The sequence below is a fragment of the Conger conger genome, chromosome 16, assembly GCF_963514075.1.
Source record: "Conger conger chromosome 16, fConCon1.1, whole genome shotgun sequence".
In the NCBI taxonomy this organism is placed as follows: Eukaryota; Metazoa; Chordata; class Actinopteri; order Anguilliformes; family Congridae; genus Conger; species Conger conger.
In genome coordinates this window covers 3,921,812-3,939,073 of record NC_083775.1, presented here as the reverse complement: position 1 = coordinate 3,939,073, position 17,262 = coordinate 3,921,812, and the positions used below count along the sequence as shown (strand labels likewise).

Here is a 17,262-nt window from a genome sequence, read left to right as displayed (position 1 = left end):
TCTCTGAAAGGGAAACTTGTATTTGAGCTCTTAAAATCGATCTCCATGGAATAATCCATGGTATAAAAGTCAGAGATCTCTCATTTATGTACAGTCCAAGTGTGCAAGAACTTTCTTCCAATATCTTACATGAGACAATCCATGTTTTGCATTGGAGAGAATGTTTATTGAACAATAGTGCCGTGGTACATAATATAAAAGGTAGTAGTATCCGATAGGAGATTGACCTGGTTTTCAACTTCAACTGAATTCAACAAAGATGAATGAAAGCAAAGTGCCTGAACATTCAAACTGTCTTTTGCGGTGTGTATGCAGGTATGTTCACAGTAGGGCGTGCCATTCATTGTAGCTACATTATTAGCTGGGCAATTTAGCGTCTGCTAAAGTCAACAACATTACTGCGAATAAGTGCATCATTCTGACCAGGTGTTTAGTATCGCTGCGGGTTTTCCTCTAGACGCGGTAACGTAGATTTTTTAAAATTGCTCATTTGAACAGCAAGGGTTAGGGCTTGAGCCAGGTTGTTTGTCTATTACCTGTTAATCACTTCTACTGGTTGCATACCTGTAGATTGATTGAACATTTGTCTTAAATAACGTAAATAGCTGTGGAATTTATCAGTAGATTAGCTTTGATTTGGTTTTGCTTGTGAGCAATTGTAGGACATTTAAATAGGCGTGTCAGAGCGACGCTAGCGTATATTAGACTGGCGAAAGTTGTCCTTAGTCAGTAAGTGCATCATTCTGACCAGGTGTTTAGTATCGCTGCGGGTTTTCCTCTAGACGCGGTAACGTAGATTTTTAAAAATTGCTCATTTGAACAGCAAGGGTTAGGGCTTGAGCCAGGTTGTTTGTCTATTACCTGTTAATCATTCCTTGCCCTCACGGAGACCTGGATCACACCTGACAACACCTTCTCCAAACTCCCCGCTGATTCTGCATCTGCCACCCTCCTTTCATCTCTCTCCTCCGCCTTTGACTCTCTCTGTCCCCCTGTCTCAAAGCCACCTCGCACATCCCCTCCCAGTCCTTGGATATCTGACACCCTCCGTACCTCCAGGGCCAGCCTCCGCGCAGCGGAGAGGAAGTGGGGTAAATCCAGAGACGCTTCAGACCTCATGACTTACCAGTCTCTCCTGGCGGCATTCTCTTCCGATGTCACTGCCGCCAAAGCAAAATACTATCAAACACAAATTCAGAACTCCGCTTCTAACCCCCGGAAACTTTTCTCCATTTTCTCCTCTCTCCTCAACGCACCGCCTCCTCCTCCTCAGTCCTCCTTCGCTGCTGATGACTTTGCTGATTTCTTCGATGAGAAGGTCACAGTCATCCGCAGATCCTTTACAACCACCGCCCCCCTCACTGTGCTCTCCCCCCCCTCTAGGCCCATCCCTTCCTTTTCCACTTTCTCCCCCCTTACAGACTCTGATGTTTCTCAACTCCTACTCTGCCACCGCCCTACAACCTGTGCCCTTGACCCTATCCCCTCTTCTCTTCTCCAAACTATCACACCTCACATTCTCCCATTTGTCACCTCCCTTGTCAACTCCTCCCTGTCTTCTGGCTGTTTTCCGGCATCCTCCAAGAGGGCCCACATCACTCCGCTGCTAAAAAAGCCTACCCTGGATCCCTCCATCATCCAGAACTACCGCCCGGTATCTCTTCTTCCTTTCCTTTCTAAAACTATAGAATGAGCCGCTTCTACTCAACTCTCTTCTTTCTTTTCTAACAACAACCTGCTAGACCCCCATCAGTCTGGCTTCAGATCGGGCCACTCGACAGAGACCGCGCTCCTCTCCGTCAGTGAGTCACTCCATGCCGCACGAGCAGCCTCCCTCTCCTCTGTCCCCATTCTTCTAGATCTCTCTGCTGCCTTCGACACTGTGGATCACTCAATCCTCCTGTCTGCCCTGTCAGCAACGGGCATCTGTGGCACAGCCCTGGACTGGATTGAGTCCTACCTCTCTGGTCGCTCCTTCCAGGTTGCCTGGGCTGGTTCGGTATCGACACCTCGGCCCCTCGCCACAGGAGTTCCCCAGGGCTCAGTCCTTGGCCCGCTTCTTTTTTCTCTTTACACTCGCTCCCTTGGCCCTGTGATCACTGCACATGGGCTATCCTACCACTGCTACGCGGACGATACCCAACTCTTCGTCTCGTTCTCGCCGTCTGATACGCAGGTTTCAGCCCGTATCTCTGCTTGCCTGAGGGACATCCAGAGCTGGATGGACAACCACCATCTAAAGCTCAACCCAGGTAAAACTGAAATGATATTCATCCCTGCTAATACCTCTCCCCATCTGGATCGCTCCATTTCCCTCGGGGATACCACACTCACGCCGTCATTGCGGCGGTGACCCGGTCTTGCAGGTTCTTCCTATACAACATACGGAGAATCCGCCCCTTTCTCACCCCCTACTCGACCCAGCTCCTGGTCCAAGCGATGGTTCTGTCCCGCCTGGACTACTGCAATTCCCTCTTGGCTGGCCTCCCAGCGTCCGCCATCAGACCCCTCCAACTCATCCAGAATGCAGCAGCTCGTCTGGTCTTCAACCTTCCCAAATACTCACATGTCACCCCCCTGCTTACTTCCCTCCACTGGCTGCCTGTCATGGCTCGCATCAAATTCAAAACATTGGTTAAAGGGTCTTCCCCAGCTTATCTGCAAAAAATCATCAGACCCTACACCCCTGCCAGACCTCTTCATTCAGCCTCCACAGGCCGCTTGGCACCTCCCCCTCTCAGAACCTCCACCTCACGCTCACGACTACTGTCTGTTCTGGCTCCACGGTGGTGGAACGAACTCCCCGTTGAGGTCAGAACTATAGAATCTCTCCCCACCTTCAAGCGCAAGCTGAAGACACCTCTTCAAGCAGCACCTCTCCCCATCCCTCCCTACCTCCCTGTGAACCTTAATTGTTGTCTCTGTGACTTGCTTTGTGTATCGGTATTTTTAGTTGGCTAGGTAAGCAATGTTTGGATAGTTTTGCTCTGTTTGTTTGTTTGTTAAAAAACAAGTAGATGTTGTACAGGTAGCAGTTGAAATTGTACTTCCCTCTAGGGTCTTTCAGCAAACTTATCCCTGGTTATGGGTATGCACTTTGTTGTACGTCGCTCTGGATAAGAGCGTCTGCCAAATGCCAATAATGTAATGTAATATGTAATGAATGAGAAGCAACACTAGTTTGAGATGTGGGCGTGACTGGAGGAGTATCAAGACATGAATAAACAGATTATCAGGAAATGAAACATAACTAGGGACTGGGATGAAGTTGCACTTAAAAGTACGAGAGCGAAACTGCTACCACAGCCGTTTTGTTGCCGAGAGTGCCATTGAATGTTGTCGTGTTTTCGCTCTTTTTCTTTTTCGCTCGATATTAAACTTCTACTGCACTCGCTCATATTTTATTTCGGAAAGTGGTAGAACAAGATTCCAGTCCGACGAGGCCGCTCAACTTTCCTGAAGTTCGAATTCGGACAGCGCTGGACAAGAGCTCCAGACAATAATCATGGACCATACACGGTGAGATAAGTAAAGGTGTCGAATATTCCCAGTTTAATCACACAGGGTCTTCCTTTTGTGCTCTTGGGTTTGAGAATGAACATTGTATGTTCCAGATCTGGGATAAATATATGTGTAAAAATGCTTCTGAAAAGGAAACTTCATTGGAAATAATAAAATAATGGAATTCTCTGGCAGCTTCACGTGTCTGCACTAAAGTACAGCTGAATACAAGGACACAAATTGAATCATTACGCCAAATAATTATTTAAATACAGTCTAAAGTTGAAATAGTGCTCTCCGACACACTGGTTGGAGGTAGGGGAACTGGCCAATGTCACTGAAAGAGTGTCCATGTGAATCAACAATGTAAGTTCTGATTGCCTTGCAGGGAGGAACTGGATCAGCTGGCTGCTGGCTACATTTCAGACACCATGGGCTGTATTCACACGGTGCAGGAGTTCTGCGACAGACACTCAGAATGGCTCCAACGGAGAAAGTCTGAGCTGAAGAGGATGCAAGACGTCACAAAGGGGACTGCGGAGAGCAGGGCCCAGGAGCTGGAGAAGGAGCTGGGATGCCTGCTCCAAGACACCTTGAAGGGGCTTGAGAAGCTGACCCTGTTCCTGCAGGCTGTGGAGATGCTGGCGGTCACGTCGCTCTCCGTCTTCGAGGAGGAGAATCCGGTGTGCCAGCTCCCTGAGGGGGTGAGCGCTGATGCCGTTCGTTCAGTCATCACCGCCGCCAGGCGAGCCTGTCCGCTTTTGATCCATTTCAAGAGAGACGACGGCAAATTCTTTCGGCCCAGCCTGGTGAACGTGGACCTGCTGACTTTCCAGCTGGAGAACTACTTGAATGTTTCCCAGGAGTTGTGTGAGAAGCTCCAGATAAGGTATTTTTAATGTTTCAATCCATATCAACATACTCCTTGATTCCTCAGCAAATCATTGATACCTTCCACTTTTACCACTGCCACTTCACAATGTAATTAAAATGTTTTATAAATGATTATTTATTTATTTATGTATTTATTAAGTATAAAATGCCAAATTAAATGTTGATTATGAAGAGGAACCATTAGCTGTCCCATTACTGCAACTATAAGCAAAACTCACTGAGTAATGTTTCAAGAAAAGTTGATTGAGATGGTAAATCGGTGGCATTTATATAGCGCCTTTATCCCAAGAGCTGTACAATTGATGCTTCTCATTCACCCATTCATATACACGCACACACACCAACGGTGATTGGCTGCCATGCAAGGCACTGACTAGCTCGTCAGGAGGATTTGAGGGTTATGTGTCTTGCTCAAGGACACTTCGACACACCAAGGGTGGGATCGAACCTGCAACCTTCTGACTGCCAGATGACTACTCGTACCACCTGAGCCAATGTCGACCATGTATGTGTAAGGCTGACTGACTGTGATCCCCTGACCTTTTACTAGTGAGTGGGTAAAGTTGCCTGCTTGTACCATAAAATTTTACAACCACGCCTGGTTTTCAAAACCTAGGATTCGACTCATCGCTCTGTACTCTCGTAGGAAGCAGGACGGGTAATCAAGGCATCTGTTTTCTTCCAAAGCAACCCCCTCTATTGTCTGATCGTCTATTCAGGCCTCCAGCCGTAAAACTCGTTACGACGGGCAACATCCTTTACGGCGCGGGAAGGTTTCAGAGGGCACGGCCTGTTAGGCCCTGACCTTCTCCTGAACCCCCCTTTATTGCTCTCTCCCTCTTTTACTCAGTTACTAAATGATGTGTACAGCATTGGATGTTTCATGACAAAGTCAGTTTAGTGCTGCAGCCCGTCTGATCACCAGTCAGCCCAGGTCGGCTCATGTCACCCCGCTTCTCATTGGCCTCCACTGGCTTCCTATTGCCGCACGCATCCATTTCAAGGCCCTAGTGTTGGCATTTCAGGCTGCTAAGGGGACTGCCCCACCTTACATACAATCCCTGATCACTCCCTACTCCCCAGCTAGACCACTCCGGTCTGCCAGCTCTGGTCGCCTTACGGTTCCCTCTCTACGTGCACCTGGCGGTCGAGCTGCACGTTCACGCCTGTTTTCCGTTCTGGTTCCTCAGTGGTGGAATGACTTGCCTACCACTGTCAGAACAGCAGAATCCCTCCCCCTATTTTGACGCAGACTCAAAACCCACCTTTTCAAACTCTACCTTAGTCCTCCCTCCCTCCTTCTGATGACAACTATGTTTAGAACAGCATTTCCTGTGTATTTTGCTAGTTTTTGGATCTGGTGCTCTGACTTATGGTAGAACGTATGCACTTGTAAGTCGCTTTGGATTAAAAGCGTCTGCCAAATGACTAAAATGTAAAATGTAAATGTAAAAGATAATATTCATGTTTGGTATTATTCTGATTGTTTCAGTGCGACTGGTGCAATGGTTTTATTTCTACAACAGCAAACCCTGTACATCATAACCAACCAGGAGAAACTGTGTGGAGCTCTGCCCCAGTGAAAGCCATGTGCCTCAACCCCCCTGCACTTCCTGGGGAGGCGTGGCTCCAAATTACAGATGGGTGACCCATTTTTTCGGGTTAACATCAAAGGCCAGATTTTGGATTTAAGGACAGCAAACTAAGCAATCTGGGAGAATGCAATCAGCCTCCTGTGCACTCCGTGCACGTAATTTCTATGTACAGGGTGTCTGTAGCCAGACTCCCGTATGTAGCTTTTATTACCAGGTATGACTTTTAAGACTCCCTAATTTGGTTTCCGTTGTGATGTTTTTTGATTTGGAACTAGAATGTAATTACGTGTATGTCACCTGCCTGGTAAAATAAATTGTTAAAACTTGATCTGTTTGGTTTCGCTTACTGACACTCAAAGTTATACAGGGAATGCGTGGTTTACCCCCTCGAACTGGAGGATGAATATTTCCACTTAATGTATCACGGCGTATAGCACCCGTAGACCTATGTTGGTAAATCCCTCGCCTCCGCGTGGTAGTTCATTCATGTCGAGCACAGCCGTAGCTAGGTTGGTCTGCTTGGGTCCCTAGGCTGTAAACAGATATACCCAAGAGTAGCTATTCCTGCGACCTCTGATGACTACAGATAGCTAGTCAGTTCGTGAGACGTGCACAGTACGCGCGATGTGACATGCGGTGGTACCAGCAGAGGACTGTTCGGAGAGTAAATCTCAGTACAGGATTTCTTTAGCGATCAAGTCAAAATTATAAATACGACATCCACTAATGTGGATAACTAATCTAAATTATTATTCTAAAATGAAGTCAGATAAACGAAGGTGAATCTATTGGCCCTATTGTGGAGATTCTGGGTCAGCCCGGACCAGTAAAGAGCGGAAGGCAGAGTGATACTACTGCCTTTGTATCGTGGTTTGTTTATTGGCTGATCTAGACTGTCTGCATAGGGGCCACTAATTTTTAACCCTATTAGTATTCTTTCAGCAACACCAGAAGGACGAGCACGCTGATACCTTCAGCCCTCGCTAAATTCCGTCGTTGGGTTAGCGTTGGGTATTACATATGAAAGATGAAGGATGTAACTTCAATTAATTTGGAGGGTCGGATGAAATTTCTGACATTGGTCAGCTCTAAATGAGCCAGAAATGGCCAAATAAATGTTTTCCATGGGTCATATCTCAGCTAATATTATTAGTAATGTGTTTATCCTTACACGGTGAGAAAGTCCTCTCCGATGACTCTAATTTAGAAATAAAATTACACTAAAAATACTGTTTACTTTTGGAGATATGACCTAGCAAAATGGTCACCAGTAACCAAATATCTCCAATACAAAAGTAGATGTAGGCTAGATATGAATTTTAAATATTAGATTACCTGTAAATACAAATTTCTTAAATTTTGGACCTCATTTTTTGTAATGACATGTCTTTCATCGTCACACCAGCAAATTTTAAGTATGAAGCTTCAATTCTCAGGAGGTCTATGTCTCAGCATTATCTGTCATGGTTCTGGTAGGGATTTGGCTCGACATTACCTTTCTGCACCGCTAGATGGAATTTTTGATGCATTTGGCAGCCATCTGACATTTACTTTAGTATAGGGAGGTATTGCGTTTTGACGCAATGCATTGTTTTCGTGGTTGTGTCGTCTTTGTCGGTCACTGGATATACAGCACTAAGTCGCTGTTCGTAACCGGTGGCGGATGGTGTAGTCGGGTTACGTTCGCTTGAACCTCATACCCGGGTGGCTTTTGCTTTTTCGTTTCCTTCTTAGTGCCGATCTGTTATGCGTCACACTAAGGTTAATGACACGTGTTCTAGAGTGTTCACCCCTCTCAGCGGAGAGCTTTGTGAACCCCCGTTAGCCCAGGGCTCCGTGTGGGAGACCCTTGGTGCTGCTCATGTTTTTAGCTCGCTTCCTCGTAAGTCTCCTGCACGGTCTGTTGAATCTAGTTGACCGTCTGGTGAATCTCTGTGGTTGCTGACTTTCCTCAATTCAAGTGGTGTGCATGGTTGTTGGGAGTATCACCCCTCTCAGAGGAGAGCTTTGCGAACTCACCGATAAGCTTGGGGTTCCATGACTTGAGGTCCCCGTCACTGTTTTGTGTACACTTCCTACCTCTGTGTTAGTATTCCTGTTAAATTAGTGGGTTAATGTGTTTCATGTATTCCCGTCTCCTTTTTAAAAGTAACCCTGTGTCGTCAGGAGAATTAAATTGTAAATATTGTCGTTTATTAAAATGTATGTCGGTAAGACTGCTTCCTCGGTCAAATTAAGTTGTAAATGTTTGTACTGTTCTCCCTATGCGTTATGTAGCCTAGTCTACGTTAGCACAGTTAAACAGCAAGCCAAACTCAGGTATTTTCCCTTGAGCCAGGATATGAGCGCCTTGCTCCTTTATTTTTCTTAGTGTAGGGTGAAACACCAAGAGTGAAACTGTAACAGAAATAATACAGAAACTCAGTTGTCTTGTACATCAAATTACGATACTAATAATCGGCATTGCATCCAGCTATTGATATATGAACGTAAACTACGCACCGAAAATGAGCCCATTCACATAAACAATAGACTAGCCTGCTATCAATTGCTAGCATGTACACGCGAGTCCACACATTACAATAACTGATTAACTATCCAGTAGAATAAACCATCAAACTTTACCTTATACAAGTTTATGCTACGTATGCATGTTTGTTTATATCATGAAACACACTGTGAAACTTACAGCCATTGCTTTCGTGAGCGTGAGAAAGTTGACAATGTTCACCGTGTGAGCGACCATATCTTTCTGCTGCAGTAGCTACCATTACTAGGGATATAAACAAACATGCAACCCGCTATCACACTTCAAAATAAATGTCCGGTTCTCCGTAGAACTGTTACTAACTGAGTGTGTGTGATGCAAATACTCAAATACAACATTAATGACTTAAAACATCATAAATTGTGAAAATAATTCTGAGGGCAGAACAATGTTGGTAGACTGATTCCTCAGTAAAATTAAATTGTAAATGTTGGTAAGACTGGGCAGCACGGATGGTGCAGTGGGTAGCACTGCCGCCTCACAGCAAGGAGGTCCTGGGTTCGAATCCCCGTCTGCCGGGGCCTCTCTGTGCGGAGTTTGCATGTTCTCCCTATGTTCATGTGAGTTTCCTCCTGGTACTCAAGTTTCCTCCCACAGTCCAAAGACATGCAGATTAGGCTGATTGGAGAGTCTAAATTGCCTGTGGGTATGAGTGTGTGAGTGAATGGTGTGTGTGCCCTGTGAAGGACTGGTGACCTGTCCAGGGTATATTCCTGCCTTTGCCCAATGTATGCTGGGATAGGCTCCAGCCCCCCTGCGACCCTGTTCAGGATAAGCGGGTTCAGATAATGGATGGATGTTGGTAAGACTGCTTCCTCAGTCAAATTGAATTCTGTGTATTCTAGTATTAGGGCCAGTGTTCCCACTCTGTCCGTGGATTAGGAGACGGGATGTCTCGTTTGTCTCGTGTTCACTTTGCCATTCCCAGGTTTTAGGTATGCTTTATTGCTGTTGGGAACCTGCGTAGTTTTCCTCCCTGGCACAGTTTGCGTAGGCTACCTATGTCATAAGTTTTCCCTCAAAGGTCTTAGATTAAAATTGTCCACCGGTTCTTATAGGTTGTTCTCTTCATTGCCTAAATTGCCGGGGAGTCCCTTTATGGTTTACCCCTTCCTCCTCTGGGGTGTGTCCCTGGTCTCTTGGGACGTCCCCAGAAAACACTCAGTGGTTATCTCACGTCTTGTGACTTGTAGAACCCAACTTGGTCGCGTTTGGACCTCGGATCCCGCTCCCTTACATTATCAAGAAAAAGAGTGGTGCAGCCTCGAGGAGTTGACATGGAATGGCCCTTTTGCATTTGTAGAGTGCAGACAGACTCTAGAATCAGTGATGGAAATCAGTTTAGGAAGACTGGACACAATTTTCACAGCTGATATTTTCTTTTTTTTCCAGTTCAGGAAGTATATCATTTCTTGGAATGGTAAGGAATTATAGGTAAGCAGAAATATTTTCCCCAATACATTCACCTCTTGAAGCCAGTGTTTCTGCATGTGTGCATATACAGTGCATCCGGAAAGTATTCACAGCACTTCACTTTTTCCACATTTTGTTATGTTACAGCCTTATTCCAAAATTGATTAAATTCATTTTTCTCCTCCAAATTCTACACACAATACCCCATAATGACAACGTGGAAAATGTTTTTTTTGAGATTTTTGCAAATTTATTAAAAATAAAAAACGAAGAAATCACATGTACATAAGTATTCACAGCCTTTGCCATGAAGCTCAAAATTGAGCTCAGGTGCATCCTGTTTCCACTGATCAACCTTGAGATGTTTCTACAGCTTAATTGGAGTCCACCTGTGGTAAATTCAGTTGATTGGACATGATTTGGAAAGGCACACACCTGTCTATATAAGGTCCCACAGTTGACAGTGCATGTCGGAGCACAAACCAAGCATGAAGTCAAAGGAATTGTCTGTAGACCTCCGAGACAGGATTGTCTCGAGGCACAAATATGGGGAAGGGTACAGAAAACTTTCTGCTGCTTTGAAGGTCCCAATGAGCACAATGGCCTCCATCATCCGTAAATGGAAGAAGTTCAGAACCACCAGGACTCTTCCTAGAGCTGGCCGCCCGTCTAAACTGAGCAATCGAGGGAGAAGGGCCTTAGTCAGGGAGGTGACCAAGAACCCGATGGTCACTCTGTCAGAGCTCCAGCGTTCCTCTGTGGAGAGAGGAGAACCTTCCAGAAGGACAACCATGTCTGCAGCAATCCACCAATCAGGCCTGTATGGTAGAGTAGCCAGACGGAAGCCACTCCTTAGTAAAAGGCACATTGCAGCCCGCCTGGAGTTTGCCAAAAGGCACCTGAAGGACTCTCAGACCATGAGAAACAAAATTCTCTGGTCTGATGAGACAAAGATTGAACTCTTTGGCGTGAATGGCAGGCGTCATGTTTGGAGGAAACCAGGCACTGCTCATCACCTGGCCAATACCATCCCTACAGTGAAGCATGGTGGTGGCAGCATCATGCTGTGGGGATGTTTTTCAGCGGCAGGAACTGGGAGACTAGTCAGGATTGAGGGAAAGATGAATGCAGCAATGTACAGAGACATCCAGGATGAAAACCTGCTCCAGAGCGCTCTTGACCTCAGACTGGGGCGACGGTTCATCTTTCAAAGACTCAAAGCACACTAAGCACACAGCCGAGATATCAAAGGAGTGGCTTCAGGACAACTCTGTGAATGTCCTTGAGTGGCCCAGCCAGAACCCAGATTTGAATCCGATTGAACATCTGATCTGAAAATGGCTGTGCACCGACACTCCCCATCCGACCTGATGGAGCTTGAGAGGTGCTGCAAAGAGGAATGGGCGAAACTGCCCAAAGATAGATGTGCCAAGCTTGTGGCATCATATTCAAAAAGACTTGAGGCTGTAATTGCTGCCAAAGGTGCATCAACAAAGTATTGCGCAAAGGCTGTGAATACTTATGTACATGTGATTTCTTAGTTTTTTATTATTTTTTTAAAGATATTTTTTAGGCCTTTTTCAGCTTTATTGGACAGTATATAGTACAGAGAGACAGGAAGAATGGGAGCGAGAGAGAGGGGAAGACATGCGACAAATGTCGGACGGTCGGATTCGAATCGCCGACGTCGCGGCTCGCATTGAGCATGCAGTCAGTGCTCTACAGGCTGCGCCACCGAGACACCCTTAGTTTTTTATTTTTAATAAATTTGCAAAAAAATTCAAAAAAACTTCTTTCATGTTGTCATTATGGGGTGTTGTGTGTAGAATTTTGAGGAAAAAAATGAATTTATTCCATTTTGGAATAAGGCTATAACATAACAAAATGTGGGAAAAGTGAAGCGCTGTGAATGCTTTCCGGATGCACTGTATATTGTGTCTTAATGTATACAGACCGTATCAGTTATTAGTTTCACATTCATGACACATATAGTACTAATATGCACTCACTGAAGACTTTATTTGGATCATTTTTACTTTGGATAATCACATGAATAAGTATAGTTAGTATAATAATCAGCCGTTTGTGTGGCAGCAGTGCAATGCATACAATCATGTAGATATGGGTCAGGAACTTCAGTTAATGTTCACATCAACCATCAGAATGGGGACAAAATGTGATCTAAGTGACTTTGACCGTGGAATGATTGTTGGTGGCATTATTTTTGAATCCATTATACTTACCAAACACGTTGAAATTCATTGCTGGATTTTTCTCATTCTTCCTAGGACAAAGAAAGCCCCATGCCCAAATTTGACCAACAAAGCCATTCAGAACATGTATGAACATTTGACTCTCCTGAGGAGCATCAGGTAAGTACATCCTAATCCTTACTGAGGTTTAATGTCAACAGAGACATTTTACAGTAAATTCATTGTGTGTGATATACAGTGGGAGCAATAATTATTTGATCCCTTGCTGATTTTGTAGGTTTTAATCATAGGTACATTTTAACATTGAGAGACAGAATCACAAAATAATCCACAATAACAACATCATATACATTTTATAAATTTAATATCATATTTTCACATGAAATAAGTATTTGATCCATAGAACAATAGGACTTAATACTTGGTGGAGAAACCTTTGTTGGCAAGCACAGAGGTCAGACGTTTGTTGTAGTTTTTCCACCAGGTTTGCACAGATCTTGGGAGGGATTTTGGTCCACTCCTCTTTGCAGATCCTCTCCAAATCCTTAAGGTTCCAAGGCTGTCGCTTGGCAACTCGAAGCTTTAGCTCCCTCCACAGATTTTCGATGGGATTTAGGTCTGGAGACTGGCTAGGCCACTCCAGGACCTTAATATGCTTCTGTTTGAGCCACTCCTTTGTTGCCTTGGCCATATGCTTTGGGTCATTGTCATGTTGGAAGACCCATCCACGACCCATTTTCAGTGCTCTCACTGAGGGAAGGAGGTTGTCGCCCAAAATTTTGTGGTACATGGCCCTATTCATCCTCCCCTCGATACGGTGAAGTCGTCCTGTCCCCTTAGCTGAGAAACACCCCCAAAGCATAAGGTTTCCACCTCCGTGCTTCACAGTGGGGATGGTGTTCTTGGGGTTGTACTCAGAATTTCTCTTCCTCCAAACACAGCGAGTCGAGTTGATGCCAAATAGTTCTATTTTGGTGTCATCTGACCACATCACCTTCTCCCAAGCCTCCTCTGGATCATCCAGGTGTTCTTTGGCAAACTTCAGACGGGCCTGTACATGTGCCTTCTTCAGCAGAGGAACCTTGCGCGCGCAGCAGGATTTTAATCCTTCACGGTGTAGTGTGTTACTGATGGTTCTCTTCGTGACTGTGGTCTCAACTGCCTTCAGGTCATTAACAAGCTCCTCCTGTGTAGTACTGGGCTGATCCCTGACCTTTCCCCATCACCAACTGCTTGCTTATTTTCTTGTAGCCCATCCCAGCCTTGTGCAGGTCTACAATTTTGTCCCTGATGTCCTTAGACAGCTCCTTTGTCTTGGCCATGGTGGAAACGTTGGAATCTGATTGTGTGGACAGGTCTTTTATACAGCTACATAACGATGTAACGAGTTGACACAGGTGTTTTGGGTAATGAGTTGAGATTAGGAGTGCTTCTTAATGGAAAACTAACTGTTCTGTGGGAGCCAGAATTATTGCTGATTGGTAGGGGATCAAATACTTATTTCATGCAAAAATACGATCATAAATTTATCAAATTTATATGATGTTATTGTGGATTATTTTGTGATATTCTGTCTCTCAATGTTAAAATGTACCTATTATACAAGTTTTACACAGTTCCATTCTTTGTAAGTGGGCAAATCTAGAAAATCAGCAAGGGATCAAATAATTATTGCTCCCACTGTAGTTGGGTATCATCAGCGTAGCAGTGGTAGGACAGACCATGAGCAGTAATAACAGGGCCAAGGGATCTAGTGTAGAGAGAGAAAAGAAGCAAGAACTGAGCCATGGGGAACTCCTATTGCAAGGGGCTGAGGTTTCGATTCTGTACCAGCCCAGGCAACCTGGAACGAGCGACCTGAGAGGTAGGACTCAATCCAGTTCAGGGCTGTGCCGCAAATCCTTGTTGCTGACACGGTGGACAGGAGGGTGGAGAGATCCACAGTGTCAAAAGCAGCAGAGAGGTCTAGAAGAATCAGGACCGAGGAGAGGGAGGCTGCTCGCGCAGCAAGGAGTTACATTACATTACATTACATTACGTGGCATTTAGCAGACGCTCTTATCCAGAGCGACGTACAACAAAGTGCAAATCAAACACAAGAGCAAGTGCAAAATTGGACCTGAGAGGACAGTACTGTTCCGAGTCCTAGTGTATACATACAGAAATTCAGATCCCTTGAAGAGTACAATCAACTTTCAAACTAGCATACCACAGTTGGCAGCTAGAAGACAACAGCCAATAAAAACAACAATACCTATACAAGTAACGATATCTATACATAAGTGCCATTACGGTCTAAGGCTAATCACGGTGATTGTGAATTGGGGAGGGAAAGGTGTAGTCTGAAGAGATGGGTCTTCAGTCTGCGCTTGAAGGAGGTCAGAGACTCTGCTGTTCTGACATCCACTGGGAAGTGGATGGAGTGCTGTCTCCGTTGAGTGGCCAGGTCTGAAGCCAGACTGATGGGGGTCAAGCAGGTTGTTCTTGGAAGAGAAAGGACAGAGTTGATTAGACAAAGCAGGTGACAACCCCCTGGAGCAATGTGCGGCTAAGGGCCTTGCTCAAGGGCCCAACAGCTGTGTGGATCTTATTGTGGCAACACTGGGGCTTGAATCATCAACCTTTCAGGTCCCAGTCATGTACCTTAGCCTGCCCAAAGTGCATTACTAAAATAAAACATTCTTACATACCTTACCGTCAGTTAAGTTTGCTTTGGAAAAATATGTTGTACATTGTGAGGTTTGAGTCTTTGATGGAGTGCCAGTTGTCAATGATGTTACCGTAACAAGGGAAGGACCACTGCATATAAACACTGGTGTCAGGGAGGGGAAACATTTGATTGCAGCAGCTGACAAGAACTGAAATGTTGATCTCTGCTCATTCCAGAATCTGTATACATTTGTTTCTCCCCGTAATTGGCATGAGGCTATAAACTGAAGGTTGCGGTACTGTTGAGAATTCCCATCTGAAACGACTGAAAAACACAAAAAAAGGGGAACGTCACGGAACACACACAAAAAAGGCAAAACTCCCAGTATCTGTGACTTCCTTGACAAAGACTCCTGGCCGTAATTATAAGGCCTATCCTTAATCTCAAGGCATCTGATGTACAGTGCTGTCCGTAAGTACTTGGACATTGACAGTTTTTTTTTTTGTTTTCGCTGTACTCCAACAAACAAACGTTTAAAGGTTTTTACATCCATGTTGGGTTAAAGGTGTAGGAATAACAGCCACATTTACACATAGTTCACCCATTTTAGGGGACCAAAAGTAATTGGCCATATTATCACAAGCTGAAAGAAAGTAATCATATTCAATATTTTATTGCAAATTCTTTGTAATCAATGACTGCCTGAAGTCTATGATCCATGGACATCACCAGGTGCTGGTATCTACCCTGGTGATGCTCTGCCAGGCCTGGACTGCAGCCCTCTTCAGCTCCTGCTTGTTTTGGGGCCTATTTGCCTCCAGTCTGGTCTTCTCCCCACGGTCTTCTTTCATAACTTAACATTCCATACAATTTTGTTACAGATCACTAGGGGTTTTTTAATGTACGTTTTTGCAAACTGTAACCTGGCAATATAATTTTTGAGGCTTTTCCATGTACTTACAGACTGCAGTGTATGTAAATAAAAATTGTGGATGTATTTTTATCATATTGTGGAAATAAATGTAATACAAATGTAATACAAGAATTACCCAGAGATCTATTGTGTAAAGTAAAATGTTTTGGAGCCCTGGCTCATCGTGAAACCTCTCCTCCTCAGATCAGACCGGCACTTCAGGATGACCTACCTGTTCAGGGGATCAGCCCAGCGGTTCATCGGCCTGTTCAGCCAGCGCTGCTCCAGGATGCAGCAGTTCCTGGATGCTCTGGAGGAAGAAGCTGTGCAGCTGGACAGGATGAAGATGGGGGCCAGCATCTCCAGTGTGGCGGGCAGCAGTGTAGGCTTTGTGGGAGGCATTGCATCCATCGCGGGCCTGGCTCTGGCCCCTTTCACGATGGGGGCATCGCTGGCCCTCACGATGGTCGGCACGGGGTTGGGGGTCACCAGTGGCGTGAACAGCATAATTACAGGTATCACCGAATGTTCGGTCAACACTCACCACGGGAAGAAGATCAAGGAAATCTTCCAGAGCTACTTTGAAGATGTGGAGACTATGCTGGAGTGTCTGGAGCAAGCGGCCAGGTGCATTATACCCAACACGGTGCCAGATGGGCTGGTTGTTGCGGCACGTGTTGTGAAGGCTGCCAAAACCGTACGTTCTGTGAGAAAAGGGATAAAAACTATTGTGGATTGTAATTCCGCCAAAAAGGTGCTCAGAGCCAAAGAGTTGGCCTCAACATCAAAAGCTGCCCGAAACGTCCCCAACAGGGCGGCCGATCTCACCGATATCGGGCAGTTGGCTAAGGGCACTCCCCTCGCCCTAAGCAAGTCTGCCAGGGTGGGGTCCATCGCCTTCAACTCCATCTTCATGGGCGTGGACCTCTTCTTCATCTGCAAAGACAGCATCAGCCTTGCCAATGGGGACAAGAGCGAAGTGTCAAGGGTCATCCGCGAGAAGGCCAGTCTGTGGAAGACCGAGCTGCATGCATGGGAGAAGATCCATCACTCTCTGTGCATCGGGATATGGAGGTTCAGGAGGAATGAGGAGCTCCTACGGAGGCCATTTTACACCTAGCTGAAGAATACTATTGGCTGCAACAACTGCAATGTTGTGAAACCTGGGGCCTCATTTTCATAACAATGTTACGATCAAATTGTATCTTAAATATTAAATTTCATTTAATATCAATTCAATCATTCAATAAAATTAAATTTCAGCGAACTTATCCCTGGTTATGGGTATGCACTTTGTTGTACGTCGCTCTGGATAAGAGCGTCTGCCAAATGCCAATAATGTAATGTAATGTAATGTAAATAGTGGCTTATGCAGAAAACCATGAGTACCTAGTTATTTCTGAAATCCGACTTAGAGATGAATTCATAAATAGATCAATGTAAAGTTTTTACTAGAGGCAAACAGGCCCAAAATCGAAATATATTCAAAACTAGGCTAAAAAAGAGTTAACACTATCACTCTGATTTACTCTTTT

The 17,262-nt window shown here is 45.2% G+C and overlaps 1 protein-coding gene across 1 annotated transcript; it reads left to right on the top strand.

Moving 5' to 3' along the window:
- Positions 1-3,505: 3,505 nt before the first annotated feature.
- LOC133115002 (apolipoprotein L3-like) lies at positions 3,506-16,847 on the top strand. The gene is made up of 3 exons (XM_061224699.1): positions 3,506-3,519; positions 3,890-4,390; positions 15,932-16,847. Exons 1-3 carry the CDS (start codon positions 3,506-3,508, stop codon positions 16,845-16,847), a joined length of 1,431 nt encoding a protein of 476 aa, XP_061080683.1.
- Positions 16,848-17,262: the final 415 nt, after the last annotated feature.